At 41.8% G+C, this 16,243-nt stretch overlaps 2 protein-coding genes across 4 annotated transcripts; one reads left to right on the top strand and one right to left on the bottom strand.

The window, feature by feature from the left end:
- Positions 1-1,603: 1,603 nt before the first annotated feature.
- Positions 1,604-10,059, bottom strand: ythdf3 (YTH N6-methyladenosine RNA binding protein F3). Of its 3 annotated transcripts, none has more exons than XM_080865993.1 (5): positions 8,071-8,207; positions 7,617-7,641; positions 7,335-7,414; positions 5,564-7,222; positions 1,605-2,766 (listed from the first exon to the last, which is right to left on the bottom strand). In XM_080865993.1, the coding sequence occupies exons 1-5, from the start codon at positions 8,092-8,094 to the stop codon at positions 2,743-2,745; spliced, it is 1,812 nt and encodes a 603-aa protein (XP_080722119.1). In that variant the 5' UTR covers positions 8,095-8,207; the 3' UTR covers positions 1,605-2,742. The 3 variants fall into 3 exon arrangements, with proteins under 3 accessions (XP_080722118.1, XP_080722119.1, XP_080722120.1); XM_080865994.1 differs by lacking the exon at positions 1,605-2,766 and adding an exon at positions 2,790-3,678 and having other exon boundaries at positions 8,071-10,059; XM_080865992.1 differs by lacking the exon at positions 7,617-7,641 and having other exon boundaries at positions 1,604-2,766; positions 8,071-10,058.
- A 794-nt stretch (positions 10,060-10,853) lies between these two features.
- abhd10b (abhydrolase domain containing 10, depalmitoylase b) lies at positions 10,854-15,289 on the top strand. Its single transcript, XM_080865588.1, has 5 exons — positions 10,854-10,982; positions 11,422-11,608; positions 12,445-12,556; positions 14,274-14,411; positions 14,502-15,289. The coding sequence occupies exons 1-5, from the start codon at positions 10,889-10,891 to the stop codon at positions 14,841-14,843; spliced, it is 873 nt and encodes a 290-aa protein (XP_080721714.1). The 5' UTR covers positions 10,854-10,888; the 3' UTR covers positions 14,844-15,289.
- Positions 15,290-16,243: the final 954 nt, after the last annotated feature.

Raw genomic sequence — 16,243 nt, 5'->3', positions numbered from 1 at the left:
AGAAGAAAAAATAATTAATACACAACTACTGCATACACCCCAACCCTGCACCCCAACCGGTCGCGGCAGATGGCTGTCCCTCCCTGGGCCTGGTTCTGTCTGAGATCTCTTCCTGTTAAAAGGGAGTTTTTCCTTTCTCACTGTCGCCAAAGTGCTTGCTCATAGGGGGTCGTATGATTGTTGGGTTTTTCTCTCTACGTATAATTGTAGGGTCTATCTTACAATATAAAGCCCCTTGAGGCAACTGTTGTTGTGATTTGGGGGCGATCGTGGCTCAAGAGTTGGGCGTTCGCCTTGTAATCGGAAGGTTGCCGGTTCGAGCCCCGGCTTGGACAGTCTTGGTCGCTGTGTCCTTGGGCGAAGACACTTCACCCGTTGCCTACTGGTGGTGGTCAGAGGGCTCGGTGGCGCCAGTGTCCGACAGCCTCGCCTCTGTCAGTGCGCCCCAGGGTGGCTGTGGCTACAATGTAGCTTGCCATCACCAGTGTGTGTGAATGGGTGGAAGACTGGTTGTGTAAAGCGCTTTGGGGTCCTTAGGGACTAGTGAAGCGCTATACAAATACAGGCCATTTACCATTTATTTGATTTGGCACTGTATAAATAAAATTTAATTGAACTAAACTGAATTGAAACGTCTCTCTAGTATAGCTATAAACAAGCCACAAACGCTCAAACTATGACAAGGTGCACTAACCACAAACTGACTGTTTTGGGCAGAATAACAAAGGGTTTTAATCTGCCTGTGTTTGTTAAGCTTGTTGTAATTTTTCGGTTGTCATTCTTAGTTTTGCTAAGTCTTTTTTATATCTTAAATGTGGAGTAAAAAACTAAATATTTGCACCCACAGTGTTAAGTAACTTTGGTTGGGCAAAGCAGAAGTAAATGCATTTGGTTCATTGACCTTTTAGCATTATCACAAGTAAATGAGATCATGCGCTTATCTTCAGTGTTTGATTTCATGTTGCACTAACTGAATGCTGATGCTTTAAAAGTTTGAACTCATAGTTGAGTAGTAAAGTATTTTATCTGTTATTTGTTTTCTACATGCATTTCCCTTTAGTGCAGTGGTTCTTAACCTGGGTTCGATCGAACCCTAGGGGTTCGGTGAGTCGGTCTCAGGGGTTTGGCAGAGCCTTCGCCATGACATGCATGGCTCATTTTGTGCACCAGTAAAAAAATCACATTTTATTTTTCACTAAAGAGGGGTTCAGTGAATGCGCATATGAAGCTGGTGGGGTTCGGTACCTCCAACAAGGTTAAGAACCACTGCTTTAGTGTTTTGAAGGTTTTTTTCTTTTGTGTGTATCAAGTGTTGATTGGAACACCTTTCTGAGCAGCCTGTAGCACCTGGTTTACAATGAAGCCAATCTCATACATTCCAGTGTTGGTTCTTATACTGTGCATGTGCTGTGTGATCTTAACTGACACGGTTTAGACAGGGTTCTTGCCTCGTGCATCCCTCATAAATATCCAGACATCCCTTGGCTGTTAATTTAATCATATTGTCCGACCTCTTTGAAGAATAAGCGGGAATGATGCGGAAAGGAGAGTTTCTGCTACTGTACTTGTTTATTGTAAGGGGCTTTTGTGGATTTTTTTAAGATTATTGAATGCATTAAATACTGAAAAAAAAAACATTATTTATAAAGGCAGAACACAGTGTGTACACATGTTGAGGCAAATATAAGAAAAGACACAAAAAGCAGTGATTTCGCTAAACATGAGTAATTTTTATTTAGCTAGTGAGTTACCTAGAGGAGAAAACTGTCACATCCTTGCAGATGATGTCTTGCCTTTTTGGAGGAATCTCTGTCAAGTCCAGCAGGTGTTGATGTGGAGGTTCTCCCAAAAGTGCTAAGAGTTGTTGAGGACAGACAGTCGGATTGGGCCTGAGGTACGGTAGAGTACACCAACATCAGAGCTAAGACAGTCAACCATGGGGCCAGCGAAGGCCGCCGATAGTTCTAGCGCAGCAGCAGCAGCAGCTTTCTCCTCAGACAAATGCACTTCAGAATGACAGAATCACAAGGAAAAAAGGGGGTGGGTGGCAAAAAAAACCAAAGATGTGCACTAGCCAGCACTTGCCAGCCTGCTGCATTATTGTTATCTTTTGGTACACAGAAACAAATGCAGAAAGGATGGAAACAGGTAGATGGAGGATACATCCTATGATTGGCATGATTGTGGCTGCTTCTCAATTATTTCATCCCACCTGTCAATGCCAGCCTCTGTCTGATGAGGATCAGATGGCTGAATACAGATTCAAGTACAAGACTAATTTATACATATCATATTTAATTGTCTTCCGGGCCTGATGAAGCTCATCAATATCCCAAACATTTGAGGCATTTAAAACAAAAACAAAAAAGGACAAATAAGCTTGGTGAAATCATCTGACTACTCGGGTTAGTCAGTTAGTTGCTCACAAACAAAATCAAAGAAGAAGAACAAAGTTAGAGAGTTAAGGGTATTGGTAGAGGCTGCTGAGGACTCGAAAGTGCTTTAAAGACAGAGTTTTTCATTGTGGGTTACGTTCTTTTTCTTGTGAGACAGGAACACGGGGTTTGATGCACCAGTCAATGGATACAGATGAGTCCAACTATGGTCATGTTCAAGTGTTCAGATACATTGTCATCTTCAGCGGAAAGATTGCGAAAGCCTTTCCTCCTTGTCGTTAGGCAAATTTGATTTAAGGTCCTACATCGTTAGTGTTGCAGTTCTAGCAGACAGCTTGCTTGAAGGTTACGGTTTATTTCTATTGCGCTCCTAGCAAAAGAAAAAAAAAAAAAAGAACAACAAAAACAGAAAGAGATCATCAGTGGATTGTACCAGAATTGGGGCAGCAAGGGAGAAAAAACAATTATTAAAAAAAAAAAAAAAAATCTAAAAAGTGCAACATCCCTTTTTTGTAATGGAATAAAGATATATTGAAGCCAAAATCATCTATATTGTCAACATGTAGATGCACTCCTGTGCACAAAGAAGTTGGGATTACACTCAGTAACACTTACACGTCAAGCCCTATAGGTCTGTCAAAAGACTAATAGTCACGATTGTCAGAGATTAAAATACAATAAAATACAGTTTTTAGAAGGCACGTATCAAAGGACTGCCTTTGAACATGTCAGCAAATCTCATTTCTTCACATACAAATTCATATGAATTCTACATATATAAGCAATACTTGACTTATGAATTAAGAGTTTAAGTAATTCTTTATAATGTGTGTTAGAAAATCGCCACAGAATAATTACCAGAGTGCATGTGTTTAAGAGTATAGTGGTTATGCAGCTTTATAAAGAAACCACCTAAATGTAAAGTTTGGCTTCCAAATATTTAAAGGTTAGTGGCAGAATACTAATACTAAAACGATGTATATATACTGTGTTAAATACTGCAATCCAGTATAAACCATACAAATACAAGCACAGCTTCACTTAAAGACATCAGAAAAATCCTGAAAGATACAAAAAAAATGGTTAATTTAAAAACAAAACAAAATCTTCTATAAACAGGGCTAAAAAGCACATACTGCTGTTTAGTGATTTATAGTTGGCATGCTGATTTATTTAAAATACACTGGCAGGCAAAGTAATCAGTCACTGAAGTAAGAAATGCCTTGAGCATTTTGGTGTTTGGTGGGGAAAATAAGTGAGACAGCAAGCGAGCGAGTGTCCTCTGTAAGACAAACACAGAGAAAATGACTTTAGAAGACCTAAGGTATGCACTAACCAAATAACGAGCTATGTTTATACTGGCATGAGACTGAAGCAACGACACTCAGCTTGTAGTAATAACTCTAAAGCCAAGTTCCAGACAGCCATACTCAACAAAACATGAGTAATGACAAACAAATACACAAGGGTGTGTCGCAGATTTAGAAGAGTTGGTAAAGACACACTAAAATAGGTAAAATGCAAGTGGGGCATTGGAGTCAAAATAACCCCCAGAGGCTGATGGTTTTCTCCAGTTTTCAGTCGGAGTAGTGACCTCATTGAAGGTGTCCATATCAGTGCTCTGGGAAAACCACAGAGACCCAGGCCCCAGAGTAACTCTATCCCCAGTAGAGGAGCTCTTAGCACAGAAAGCTTCACAAAATGTAGTCTAGACTTGACTTATAGGTCTATATCGCTGCATGAAAAGGGGTCACATTAATTTTAAAAAAGCGTGTAATTCATTTCTTAGTAAAAAGTAGTAAGAAAAAGGGTTTTCCACCTTAATAATCAGCTAAGACTGGGAATGTATTACATGTATTACAGCTGAGTGGAATTCATCCCATCATGTTATGAGCATCCACACCACAGGAAAGGAGCTTCCCTCTGAGTATTAATCACCAAATTAGTTATGCTAATCAAATCCTGTAACAACATTTAGATCCAAAGTTACTTCTAAAGAAAACACTCTGCGAAGGTGTTTTTTGTGCAGGTAGCTGTGCTGCTTTGACACCTCTCAAAGTTCAGGAAGGATTGGCCAAACAACAGAGAACAATTAACCTTGTCAGCCTTAGGAGGCGGAGCCCTCACTCGGCCGATCCTGTCATGTAGGAGGTTAGGGATACAAAAAGCAGAACGGCGCAGGATGAAACTGGCTTTCTACTGACAGGTTGTTTTCAGAAGCCTGAAAACACTGACTTGAAATATTTATGAGAAAGTAACCCAGCGCATATTAACAAGGTCAGCTGTGAGCAGCCAATACAGCATCAATAGAGCACCAGTAGTGGGGGAGTAGGTGGAAAAGAAGGGAGTGGGTCGTGGGATGGGGTAGGTTTCTAAACGCATTAGATTAGCATACCGGTGAATCTAAGAATGGATGCAGCAGAGAGCTATCAGTGATACCATGTTGTTTGCCTTTTTGGCTGATGTTTTTCCACAGCAGCAGCCTCCCACGGAGTTTTCACTACATTTGTGGTACACCACTGTTATTACCACGGTAACATATTTTAGTTTCCCCAATGAGAAGCTTATTCTGTGCTCGTTTTTACTTACAATCTCACCGTGCATTTTTAGAATACATATTCCTGGCAAACTGCGCCGACTGTGCCGTGGCAATTTGCAGACAGTTTGTAGGCCAGGAGCTTATGTTGGTAAAGGCTAATAAAGCATGAGGAGCCAGTGGAGAGCAGGGGCTCGGTGTTCAAAGGAAGATCGGAGCCTGCGTCTGCCTTTGTCTGGCAGAAGGAATGCCAGGAATCTAGACTATTTCAGGAAAACTTAATGCATCCAGCTCCATTTGGGCAGATCGTCGCAATCTCAGCAGCATGAGATGGCTGATGAGAAATCAGTGTTTTCTTGAGCCTGCTTATGAGTAATGGTGCCATGTCAATCTGCTGACAGGCCTCTGGGAACTTCCATTTACAGCAGACTGTTCATTCAGCAACAGGATGTTACAACCTCTGAGCAGGTGGAACAAGATCAGCTGATTACAGTCTGACAACAGCCTGCAGCAGTGACTGTGTGAAAGTTAGCCTCCCTTTGAATTAAAGGGCGATAAAACTGAACTACCTTGGTACATGCAAACAAGATATTTACAGAGGACAAGGCTCTTATAGCATGTATTATCTCACCTTCCTCAGAGCCTCCTCCTCTTCCTGACGTTTCTCATAATGTGCAAAGTCATCAAAGATTGAGGTGGTATGCTTGTAAGTGGCGATAACTTTAAGCACTTGTTTGGCCTTCTCCAGAGGCACTTCCTGAGTGTCCCTGGAGTTGGTCACTGGCTTGTTGTCATTGTTCTCCAGCCGGATGTGACGCAGCTGGTTGTTGGGCACGTCTTTGATGAAAATCCACTTTACCTCAAACTTGCCCTTCCACTTATCCTGAGACCAGACGCCTGCATAGGCATTGTAGTCCACCGGTGAGCGCATTTCAGCTACGCCACAAAAGTGCCCACTGCCGTTGACACTGAACAACAAGTACAGGGGCCCCTTGTTGCCCAGGGAGCGGTAAGCACCATCCAGGCGCTTGTTGCCATGTTCTGTACTGCACCAGATAGAGTACTTGATTGAGCGGTGGATGTCATCTTCTGAATAGCTCTTGATAATGAAAACGCGCCCATTTTTCAAGTTCCAGTCAAAGTCTTTGGGGTTGTAGTTGTTGAGGGCACGAAGTTTCTCCAGCACTGGGTGCACTTCTCCAGAGCAAGGGGAGGCACTCGGTGGGATTCCAACACAAAGACCAAAGCCCTCGCCACGGTTCCTCGGAGCCACCCAGCGGTTAGGGGGCGGGCCAGGTTGTTGGGGTGGTTGCTGATGAAGAGGCTGAGGGGGTTGGGAAGGAAGGTGCAGGTGTGGTGGACCAGGGGGCAGAGGCTGGGGGTGTTGAGGGGACTGGAGAGACTGGAGTTGGAAGGGTTGGTGTTGGTGTTGGTGTTGGTGCTGGTGCTGAGGCTGAGGGGGTAAAGGGTTCTGCAGTAAGGGCTGTGGCTGACCAAGGAGAGGCTGCTGCACCAGAGGCTGGGGGGGCATCATAGTCTGAGCTAATGGGGGCTTGTTCAGAGAGCCCTTATCATCCCAAGTACCAATGTTCATATTGTGCTTTATAGGGGGTGGGGGAATAGCGGCGCCTCCCCCTATCCCCATGTTGGCTTTGGGTTTGACCTTGGGTTGTGGTTTGGCCGGCTTCTTGGCAATAGCTGCCCAGGAAGCGGGTTTAGGTGCAGAGGAGCTGACAGACGGAGGGAGGTTGCTGGCCGACATGCTGCTCATACCTGCTGTGCCTCCTAAAGGTGAGCCCACAGTTTTGGTGACAGCTGCCACCATGTCTGTACCCAGCTTTAGCCCCGTCATACCCTGCTCAATGCTGCTCAGCACCGGGACCTTACTGAGCTGGGTGTCGCTTCCAAAGCCCGCCTGTCCGTCCGTGATGGCTCGACCCAGCGAGCTCGGGGCGTACCCATAGCTATTGCTGTAGACTGAGCTCTGTGTGGACTGGCCCTGAGAGACACTAGTACCCCAGGTGGAAAAGTCTGCATTGCCCGGAAAAAAGTTGAAGCCGTGCTGCCCAAGGAAGGGAGGGGTGTTTCCCAGGGCACCCGGTTGACTGAAAACACCATCAGGGATGAAGTGTGGCTCGCCATTGCTCATCTGTCCATAGGTAGTTAAGTAGGGCATAGGTGGGTCTCCTGCTGTGGACCAAGCAGCCTCCCCCAGAGAGTAAGGGAAACCAATGGATGGAGCATAGTAGCTGGGCATGTAGGGATCAGACATTGGTGGATAGCTGTTACTCTGTGTGGCCAAAAAGAAAGTCACAGGTTATACAGAGTGACAACAAACAAGCAAGAAAATTCTGTGTGCAAGTCATTTGTCCATAATACATGGTACTCGTGTGCCTCCTTACCTGATTTGTCTGGCCGCTTAGGTAAGGCTCAAAATCATCATCATTTACACCATCCTTTTGATGCATTGATCCGTTTTGCACTAAGATCAGAAACAAGGGACATTCAATACGAGAAATTCAGAAAGAAAGATGTAATCAGAAACATTTTACTCACAGGTTTTCAGCAGCTAAAGTAAACAAGGCTAACATAAATAAGCTGCAGTTTTGAATAGCATGGTAGCTAATTGGACATGAAAACAGCCTGCAGTGCCACACTGGAAACGCCACAGTATAAAGCCTTACCTTTATTTCCTTGTCCTTTAGGTCTCTGAGGAAAAAATACATTAAAAAAAAGAAAAAAAAGAAATGAGACTAGTATCAGATCACGACAGGAAACAAGAAACACACGCACACTGACAGAGCAGGCTGTATCCCTACATAAATAAATATATAAGTCGACGATCCAGTCAACCTCAGGCTGAAGCATCAGCCCGGATGCTAACATTTACAGGTTGCTTCGTATTATTGACCGGATGTCAAACGCTCTGACATCCAGTAAACGGTGCCGCATTGGCAAACCCACCCGGCTACAGCTAGAGTTGATTAGTAGTACAGTCGGCCTACATTACAGCTAATAGCTATCACACATCAAAGACTTTGGAGCCTGTTTGCCGAGCCAGATCAAACTGTTGTCGGCAAAGTTTCATTCCGCAGCACCGCTAAATCCGTAGCACCGTTCCGCTTCCGACACACGAACCTGATCGACGGTGGTCGCAGACATCCTCCAGGAACCGAAACTGATGGCTGTTTGTGAGACTGTCCACGGCTTCCTCTCTCTCCCTCTCTGCACTTTGGTGCTTTGCTGGCTCGTCTCTTCGATTGTCCAATCACTCTGTTAACGTTACAAGGCGGCGTTTTTTCCCTTTTCCTTTCCTCCTGCCGTGTTCAGATCCTGACGACGATTCGCTGCTTTTGGCTGTTACAAACGGCGACTTTGTGTCTGCGGAGAGGGCGTCAGTTAACGTGTCCGATCCTGCCACAGATGGTGTTTATCAGTCAAGCCCAAACTGACTAGTGCCTTACTGGAATATCCCTTACCATATTCCACAATGGCGGATAGGCTTTTTACTCCCGCTTCCGTTCCGTTCTGCTGCTCCGTGACCTTCCGCCTGTGACGCTCTGAGTCATGTTACAAACTGACACTTCACATGACGGTCACAACAACTTCTCGGCTACCATGTCCGCAGCAGTGTCACCCCCTCTGTTACCCCTACTCACAGTAAAATAGGCACACTGCTTCACTGATTGTAGCTTAGCGCGCATCTGCTAACCCCGAGCACTGGATGCATGCGTGAAACCCGCATAGAAACGTTAATAAGTAGTACATTTACTAGTTTTCATAGTATTCTGTTACTCTTATGTTATATTTTCTTTTTTGGCACGTGACTTCTGTTATATTATTTAACCCTCTGATGCATGAATTATGAAAGCCTTGGTCAAGATTTTTTTCTTAAGTGCTTTTATTCTTCTCAGGACATGAAAAAAAATGTTCAACTCTTTTTTCCCCAAAAATATGTTTTTTTATAAAGTTATAAACTTGTCCACTCCAGTGGACTACATGCGCCTGAGCACTTAGCATGAAATACTGTGAATTTACTATAAAAATTAATTACCTTGTGTTCTATTGTAAATATACAAACACTTGTTTGCTTGTATCCTTTGAAAAACATCTCAGCAATTTTTTTGGAACTTTCAACTCATAAGGCCCCAATGTTTAGACGTAAATAACAAAACCAATCAACAGTCCTAGCTGTGAATCCTACACCTGAATATGGCAAACTATCTCCAACAAGAGAAACATTTTTGAGTCTACACAGTTCTATAACGATGCAGGACAGTATTACCAAGCCCTTAGTAGCATGCTGGAAGAAAACACAAACTGACATCTTAGTCTCTGCATCTCCAAACACTTCTGTGTTCATCACACCTAGGCTGTCCGTAGTTCCTATGTCTCTGTTCTGCTCTGGCAGCCACTCTCATCATCACTGGACTTATCACTGAACTCATCATCACTGCACTCATCAATGAAATCATCATCACTGGAGCTGGATGGAATTTCCTGGACTATTCTGTACGCTGCCTTATTCTTTGCTGCATTTGAAGTCTACAAAATATGATAAAATAATTATTATAGTAACTCAAACTACAGCTGATCTGCACAGAAATATACATTTTAAATGAGTAGCTTATAAATGTAACAATTATATGCTTACTTATAACCAAAACAGTCCCAAAAAACAGTGAGACAATTTATGACTTATGTTAAAAAAATATAGTGGGTAATGCATGATGTCCACTACAGTGGACACATGGTTAATCGTAGTTTTCTACATATTAGACATAACAATTTCTTATTCCAAACAGATAATATCCTTCCCTAGATGTTACTGCATATCATCATATTTTTTTTTACCTGTTGGGCTCTTTTAGCATAGAAGGATTGACAGGATATGCCAGCAGTGGTCGGCAGGGGTGACAGTTTGTCTGCCATCTTTGATTCAGAGGAAATTTACTTGCAGTTGCACTAACTGAACACTGAATTGACCTCAATGGAGCATGGCAGCAGAGAGCACTCTAGAGGCTAATATGCAGTTCCACCATAGAAACCAATGCATTAAAGAGATATGTACGTTTTAGTAGCTGTCCACTCCAGTGACCACTATGCATCAGAGGGTTAATATTAAATATATTAAAATAAATCAAACATGATGCATGACACTGCACAAACACTTTTAAAAAACCACTATAAAACTACAACATGAAAGATGATATTTACTCATAAATAAAGGCAGTATTGCTCACAACAGCTATTTTGATTTGCTTGATTTGCGTTGCTTATTTAATTTGTGATCTTTTTCTTAAATATATACGTAATATAATACATAGTTGTATGTAAAGAGACCTCACTGTTTGTTTTTATGTGTGCTTTTTTGTTTTCTATTTTTCTGTAGTTATTAAGTTGAATACATGTGTGCACTACAGGTTTGATAATCTGCACACTGATGATTATTATTATTATCTATTTAGTCTTTTTTTTAACAACTTAATGCGTTTTGAGCTAGTATTACTAAGTCTGAGTGTTGCTGTCAGTTCAGTGAATGCACTTAAGAATTAAAGAGTGACCAAAAGGGGCTTTTGGTTACAGTATGCTTGTTTTAGAGAAATAATAACAAACTTCATTTTAAAGATTTTTTTTTTCGTGATTGCCAAGATGAAGAAGCTTTACTGCACTGGTGCAGGTGACGACATTTTCCCAAGTATTCCACTTTAATAGCCTTTTGAGGTACCCCCTACCCACCCAAATGTGTAAATGTCTACATTTTCTTTCTTCATTATACTTTTAGTGCAAGTTTAATGCGTGGCTTTTATTGCTAAGGCAGTATATTTCCACTGAAGTAAAGGAATGTAGTACAGGACGCAATGTACATCTACTTTGAACTACAACTGTTGTGCGGCTTGAAACAAGACTCGCGGCTCCAACTCTCGCGATATTTCCTCAGTGGTCTCGGAGCAGTATGGCAGCCGTCGCGCTGAGGTCTTGCCGCAGAGGACTTTCGCAGATTTTAAGCAATGGGGGGCTCGCAGCTCTGTCTTCAAAGCGTCTGGAAGGTTTGTTGAGGTGTCCTCTTATGGCAGGAACACTTGGTAACGTTCGTGTGTCTTACAGAGGTATTTAAACACGTCGGAGGGGGTGTGGCTCGCACAGACTGCGTCGTCCTAAAAATATTTTAGGACATGAACGGCGAAATGTTAACTCTCGGAATGCTTTTGCGCTATTTTTGGTCAAATTTGGTAGAATTTCTAAAATGCTTAGAAAGCTAATTACACTCGCTTGAGTAAATCGCTGCTATGTTCCATCGATGTGAAAGAAATGCCCATGCTCTTGCATCGAGATGAGCTTGATCCTACGCGGGGCATGACATGTGTCCAGCAAAGTTCGCAAAACTGAGCGAAAATTCTGTACAGGGAGTCATTAATGTAACAAATTCAATATCAATAAATAATATTCAATGTCAATAAATAACAAAACTAATGTTCTGTGAAACAGAACCCAGGAGGCACAAATCTTCGGTTCAGTATGCTTCACGACCAGATCTCCCAAAGCTGGCCTACAGAAGAGTGAAGGGAAAGAGCCCAGGTGTGGTTTTCCTCCCAGGTTATGGCTCCAACATGAATGGACAGAAAGCTGAGGCGCTGGAAGAGTTCTGTAGGTCACTGGGACACTCATACCTCAGGTAAGTTATCCAAACATATCACTCTGAGAGAGAAGCCCGATGCTGAGCATGGCATTAAATCAAGTTTAAAAAATAAAGCTAAACACAGTCAATCCAAAGCGAGCTATAGGACTGCAAGAGGCACAAATGAAATAAATGAATTGGGGGGGAAACCCATCATCCAACTGATATAGAATTAAAAATAGAGAAATTTGATCTGCAAACAAGAATCAAGTGACCAATAAGTACAGCTGCGTTGTCTTTTAATGTGTTTGTTAATGTTGAAGTTAATAGAGGAAAACACCTCTATATGTAGGAGAGTATTAAAAATATGCTGTTGCTATACGGTGTTTTTGTTTGCACACAATATCAATTTCTATATACCTTTTGAATATACTGTAACTGAGACTTTTTTTTTGCTGGGATGCATCTTTTATATTAGCTGAAACCAAAACAAGATCTAGTAAGTAAACTGAAAACCAAAAGTATTATAGCTATATGGAAATATATATAGATTAATTGATAGATTTAATTAATCCCACACTGGGGAAATTCACTTGTTACAGTAGAACAAATGTCAGGAAGAAAAAAAAGTGAGTTAGAGTTATATGATGGAAAGAAAAATGAATAGTTGTCTGTTAAAGCACGGAGGAATGAATTGATGAATAATTTAATTATCCTAAAAATACCGCCACCTTTCATCGTGTGAAGTCTGAAGTTCCTGGTTAATCAAGTGGCTCCAGTTCTGAACAATAAGAGGCTTGTTAGGTCGCATAAACTTGTCTGTAGCCTTGTATGACTTGCCATTGTTTTAGCTTCAGATATTCACCCACTTTGTGCTATTTGTGGTTTTCCAGGTTTGATTACACAGGACATGGAGCCTCAGGAGGTGTGCTATCAGAAGGAACTATTGGTATCTGGAAAAAAGATGTCCTTTTTGTGTTGGATGAGTTGGCAGAGGGGCCACAGGTAAATATTTCCTAGGCTAATTCCATTGCTAGTTAGAGGAGGTAAGTAATCAGTCAAGTTATGTAAATTTTGAACGGCAGGCTTGGTCATTGGTCCTGCATTAAGATTATCAGGTTCCTGAGAATAATCCTCAAAGGTTTTCATTAGACCAGTAATATCAGACAAACAAATATATGAAACCTTGAAAATAAGGACCTAAATGCAATAGAGCTTCAATCATTTCTTCAATTTGTTAAATTGCAACTATGTTGTTTTTAATAACCTACAGGTAAGTAATGCATCATCACGTTTCAGTGTATTTGAAGTTGGCAATTACCAGAGTCAGTCTGTCTTCTGGCAACATTTATAGTAGGTTTTACCAGAAATGCAGGTATGCTTGCCAATCTCATTTTGCTGCAAAAATAAATAAATAAAGATAATTTTATCTTGTGGGATAAAACAAATATTGATAAAAGGAGGTGATTATTTTATTCTAGTATTCAGCATATTGCAAAAATATTAAATAGACAAATAATGTCATGTCGTGAGCAAAGTATTGTGGTAGTATAGTAGTAGTCCCACTTCTATACTTATGCACATGCACATTTGTGATGCGCAATGAGTCTCCTGCAGCGTAAACTACATTTTGGGGGAGAGGAGGGAGCCGCAGGAGACCCAGCGTGCTAAGTAAGGATATTGTTGAGCTACATACGTGTTGAAAATTTGACCCACTGACTCCATTGACGATGCACAATCCTGTAAATGTTTTTTTTTTTTAAATGAGGATGAGTCTCATTTTAGGCTGGGAAGTTGTGGGGTCTTTCACTGACAGTGCTGGGTTTATGTCTGATTACCAATGATCCTTAAAATAAAGCTTGAGACGGTATGATACAGAAGCTGATTGGACCTGCAGGTGGTCAGAGGGCAACAGAAACAGCAGAAGTGATGGGAGCAGTGCGTGGCTCCGCAAGAGGATACAATTAAGCAGTACAGGACTCCAGTGAAAGCTTTATTTTTAATTTTTTTCACATGACTGTAGACCGATAAAACGCATACAAAATACACACAACAAAATACCTAAAATAAGTTGACATATGCACATGACATGCAAAATATTCCCCAATTCAAAACCTAAAGAATATCTTATTGTCCTCTACTGAAAAATTCTGATCTTATAAATGTACAAAAATATTCATAAGGTCAGTTGCTGAGCACGGCATTTCTGCTGCTGCATTGAAAACCCTTCCCTAGAGTCTGTGTGCTGGAGGCTTCAAATCTCTACATTTACGTGTAAGCTGAATCTGAAAATAGCCTTCTAGTGTCAAACTCAGCACTTAACGTTATTCTGCACAGTGAATCCAAAGCTAACAAGTAAAGGCAAAACAGGGCTGGGAGCAGGTTTAGTGACACCTCAATGGGTGCATTTAAAATTCTCATTTGCAGTAACTAAACTGGGTTCATGAGCGAATCAATAACAGAGATGTAAAACCTTCCTAAATTCTACCTCCAGTGTTGCTTTTCCCCCTCATTTCACCAGAAGATGGCACTGTTGCCACATTTATACCACAGCTTTTGTTTTCAACCGTTCTACTGCATGAATGTGTGGTTTCTTAAAAATGTTTGAAGTGAGGTATCCAAGTTTGTTTTGTTTTTTTTGTTTGTTTTGGGGTTTTTTGTTTTTTTTTACCAACTATCAGTTGAGCTATATTTAATTTGTGGTGTTTTTGCCATCTTGTAGATACTGGTTGGTTCCAGTATAGGTGGTTGGCTTATGCTGCTGGCAGCCATTGCCAGACCAGAGAAGACAGCTGCACTGGTGGGCATCTCCACTGCCGCTGATCATGTTGTCACAGCGTTCAACTCTCTTCCGCTGGAGGTGAGAATATAAAATAGAATAACATGTGTAATTATTTTTTGTTTTAAATATTTTCTCATCTAAGTGTGATATTTCTGTGTTCAAATGCAGACACGCAAGGAGTTTGAGGCCAAGGGGGAGTGGACTATACCCACCAAACACATGGAGGAGGGTGTTTACAAGTTTAACATGGACTTTTTGCGTGAGGCAGAAAATCACTGTGTTCTCCAGAGTCCCATCCCCATTACCTGCCCCGTGCGGCTCATTCATGGGCTCAAAGACGAGGATGTCCCCTGGCACATCTCCATGCAGGTTGCAGAGCGTGTCCTCAGCTCCGACGTGGACGTCATCCTCCGACGACATGGCCAGCACCGCATGTCTGACAAGGACGACATCAAGCTTATGGTCTACACCATTGACGATCTCATCGATAAGCTGACCACTATGGTCTGAGTAAGGAATAGGAAAGTGAGCCAGAGATGTTCCTAAGATTAAAAGATAATGACTTTGTTAACTGGGAAGTCAACCCTCAAGGATATTACCAAACAACGGCATGTTGCACCGCCAAATATGACCTTTTATCCATCTATGTTTTTCATCCCGTACTTCATCATGTCAACATGTTGGAAAATTGAAAACTATATTGTAAGGGAGCCCTCCTGCTAGCTGTTCCCTTGTATCTTCAGGTTGCATTTGTATGTGCTCCAGGTTATTGTATCAAGTGTTACGTTTGGTAAGCCGTTCTTAGGTCTGCCATTGCTGCTGTCTCTGCCGTTGTTCTTACTGTTTGGCTGTCTCTTCCCCTCCTTCCCTCCTCCATCTTTACTTAGAAACACAGTTTTCCTGTGCCTTTTTAATCACTTTTCACCCGTTTTGGCTAATAAAACCTTTGCACACTAGAGTGCAGGTCTCAAGTCTGTGAAAGTGCACACACAGATAACACAAGCAACATTATGTGGCGACAAAGAGCAACTGAAAGCTGCATTCAGGTGCATTCAGAATAAATTGCACTGGGAGATATTAGTTGGAAAATATAGTTTATTCAGAGTCGGAGAGGATTTTTATCTATATATTTGTCTAACTGGGGAAAATACAAAAAGTCACACCCGAACGTATATCAGCACCATTACTAAGTAGGGTTAAGAATATAGTGATACTTGTACAATGTAAATTGTCAGTGCGAGCAGAAACCAAGAGTTTTTGGTTTCTTTGTATTTGCACAACATTTCTGTTACATAACTCCGGCCTGCTGAAAGGAGCCACTGAGCTGTTGATTATTAACATGTAACTGGCCACTGGGTGCTCTATGCTCAATGGGGTGAAACCAACCACTTGGGAGCTCTCAGGTCCACATAACTGCAGCAGTGACCTTTAACTTATGGCTGAGCTGGGTATCCAGTCATCTGGCATGCTTAAACTAAACTCAGATGTCAGCTTGTGACTGTATTAATAAATTACATTTACTGTGTTGCTCCTGCTTGGACAGAAGTGTCCCATATTTTAGTTGTTACCGTGTAGCTGGATCAAGTAAAAAAGAACACTGTTCAAGTTGAACCATGGTGCTCATCCAAGATAAAGCTCAAATTCAATTAGCTATAATGAATGGGTCCCAGTGCTGAAATCAAACAGTCTCTGCACTGTGCAGAAACCCAGGAGGTAGACCAGCACTTTAAAGAACACAACATAGACAACTGTTGTTGAGCAAGTCAGTGTAGCTGCCAACTGATCAGCTATGATGAAATAAAAGAGGATTATCTTGTTTGCTGTGATCTCCATCTACTATTGCCTTAAAGTCGCAGGCGGTAGTTCAAAGATTTGATTTGACACCATCATGTGCCTCTGCTTTGACGAGG

The sequence above is a fragment of the Rhamphochromis sp. 'chilingali' genome (assembly GCF_963969265.1).
Source record: "Rhamphochromis sp. 'chilingali' genome assembly, chromosome: 18".
Classification (NCBI taxonomy): Eukaryota; Metazoa; Chordata; class Actinopteri; order Cichliformes; family Cichlidae; genus Rhamphochromis; species Rhamphochromis sp. 'chilingali'.
The sequence above is the reverse complement of the archived record's forward strand: the minus strand, read 5'-3'. Positions and strand labels throughout refer to the sequence as shown.

Excerpts from the sequence above, each read along its gene's own strand:
- ythdf3 (XM_080865994.1), bottom strand. The coding sequence starts at position 8,094 with ATGTCTGCGACCACCGTCGATCAG. Across the intron at positions 7,415-7,616 it reads TAAAGGACAAGGAAATAAAG|TGCAAAACGGATCAATGCAT; the intron begins GTAAGGCTTTAT and ends TTCTGATCTTAG. Across the intron at positions 7,223-7,334 it reads TAAGCGGCCAGACAAATCAG|AGTAACAGCTATCCACCAAT; the intron begins GTAAGGAGGCAC and ends TTGGCCACACAG.
- abhd10b (XM_080865588.1), top strand. The coding sequence starts at position 10,889 with ATGGCAGCCGTCGCGCTGAGGTCTTGCCGCAGAGGACTTTCGCAGATT. Across the intron at positions 10,983-11,421 it reads GTCTTCAAAGCGTCTGGAAG|AACCCAGGAGGCACAAATCT; the intron begins GTTTGTTGAGGT and ends TCTGTGAAACAG. Across the intron at positions 12,557-14,273 it reads AGTTGGCAGAGGGGCCACAG|ATACTGGTTGGTTCCAGTAT; the intron begins GTAAATATTTCC and ends GCCATCTTGTAG.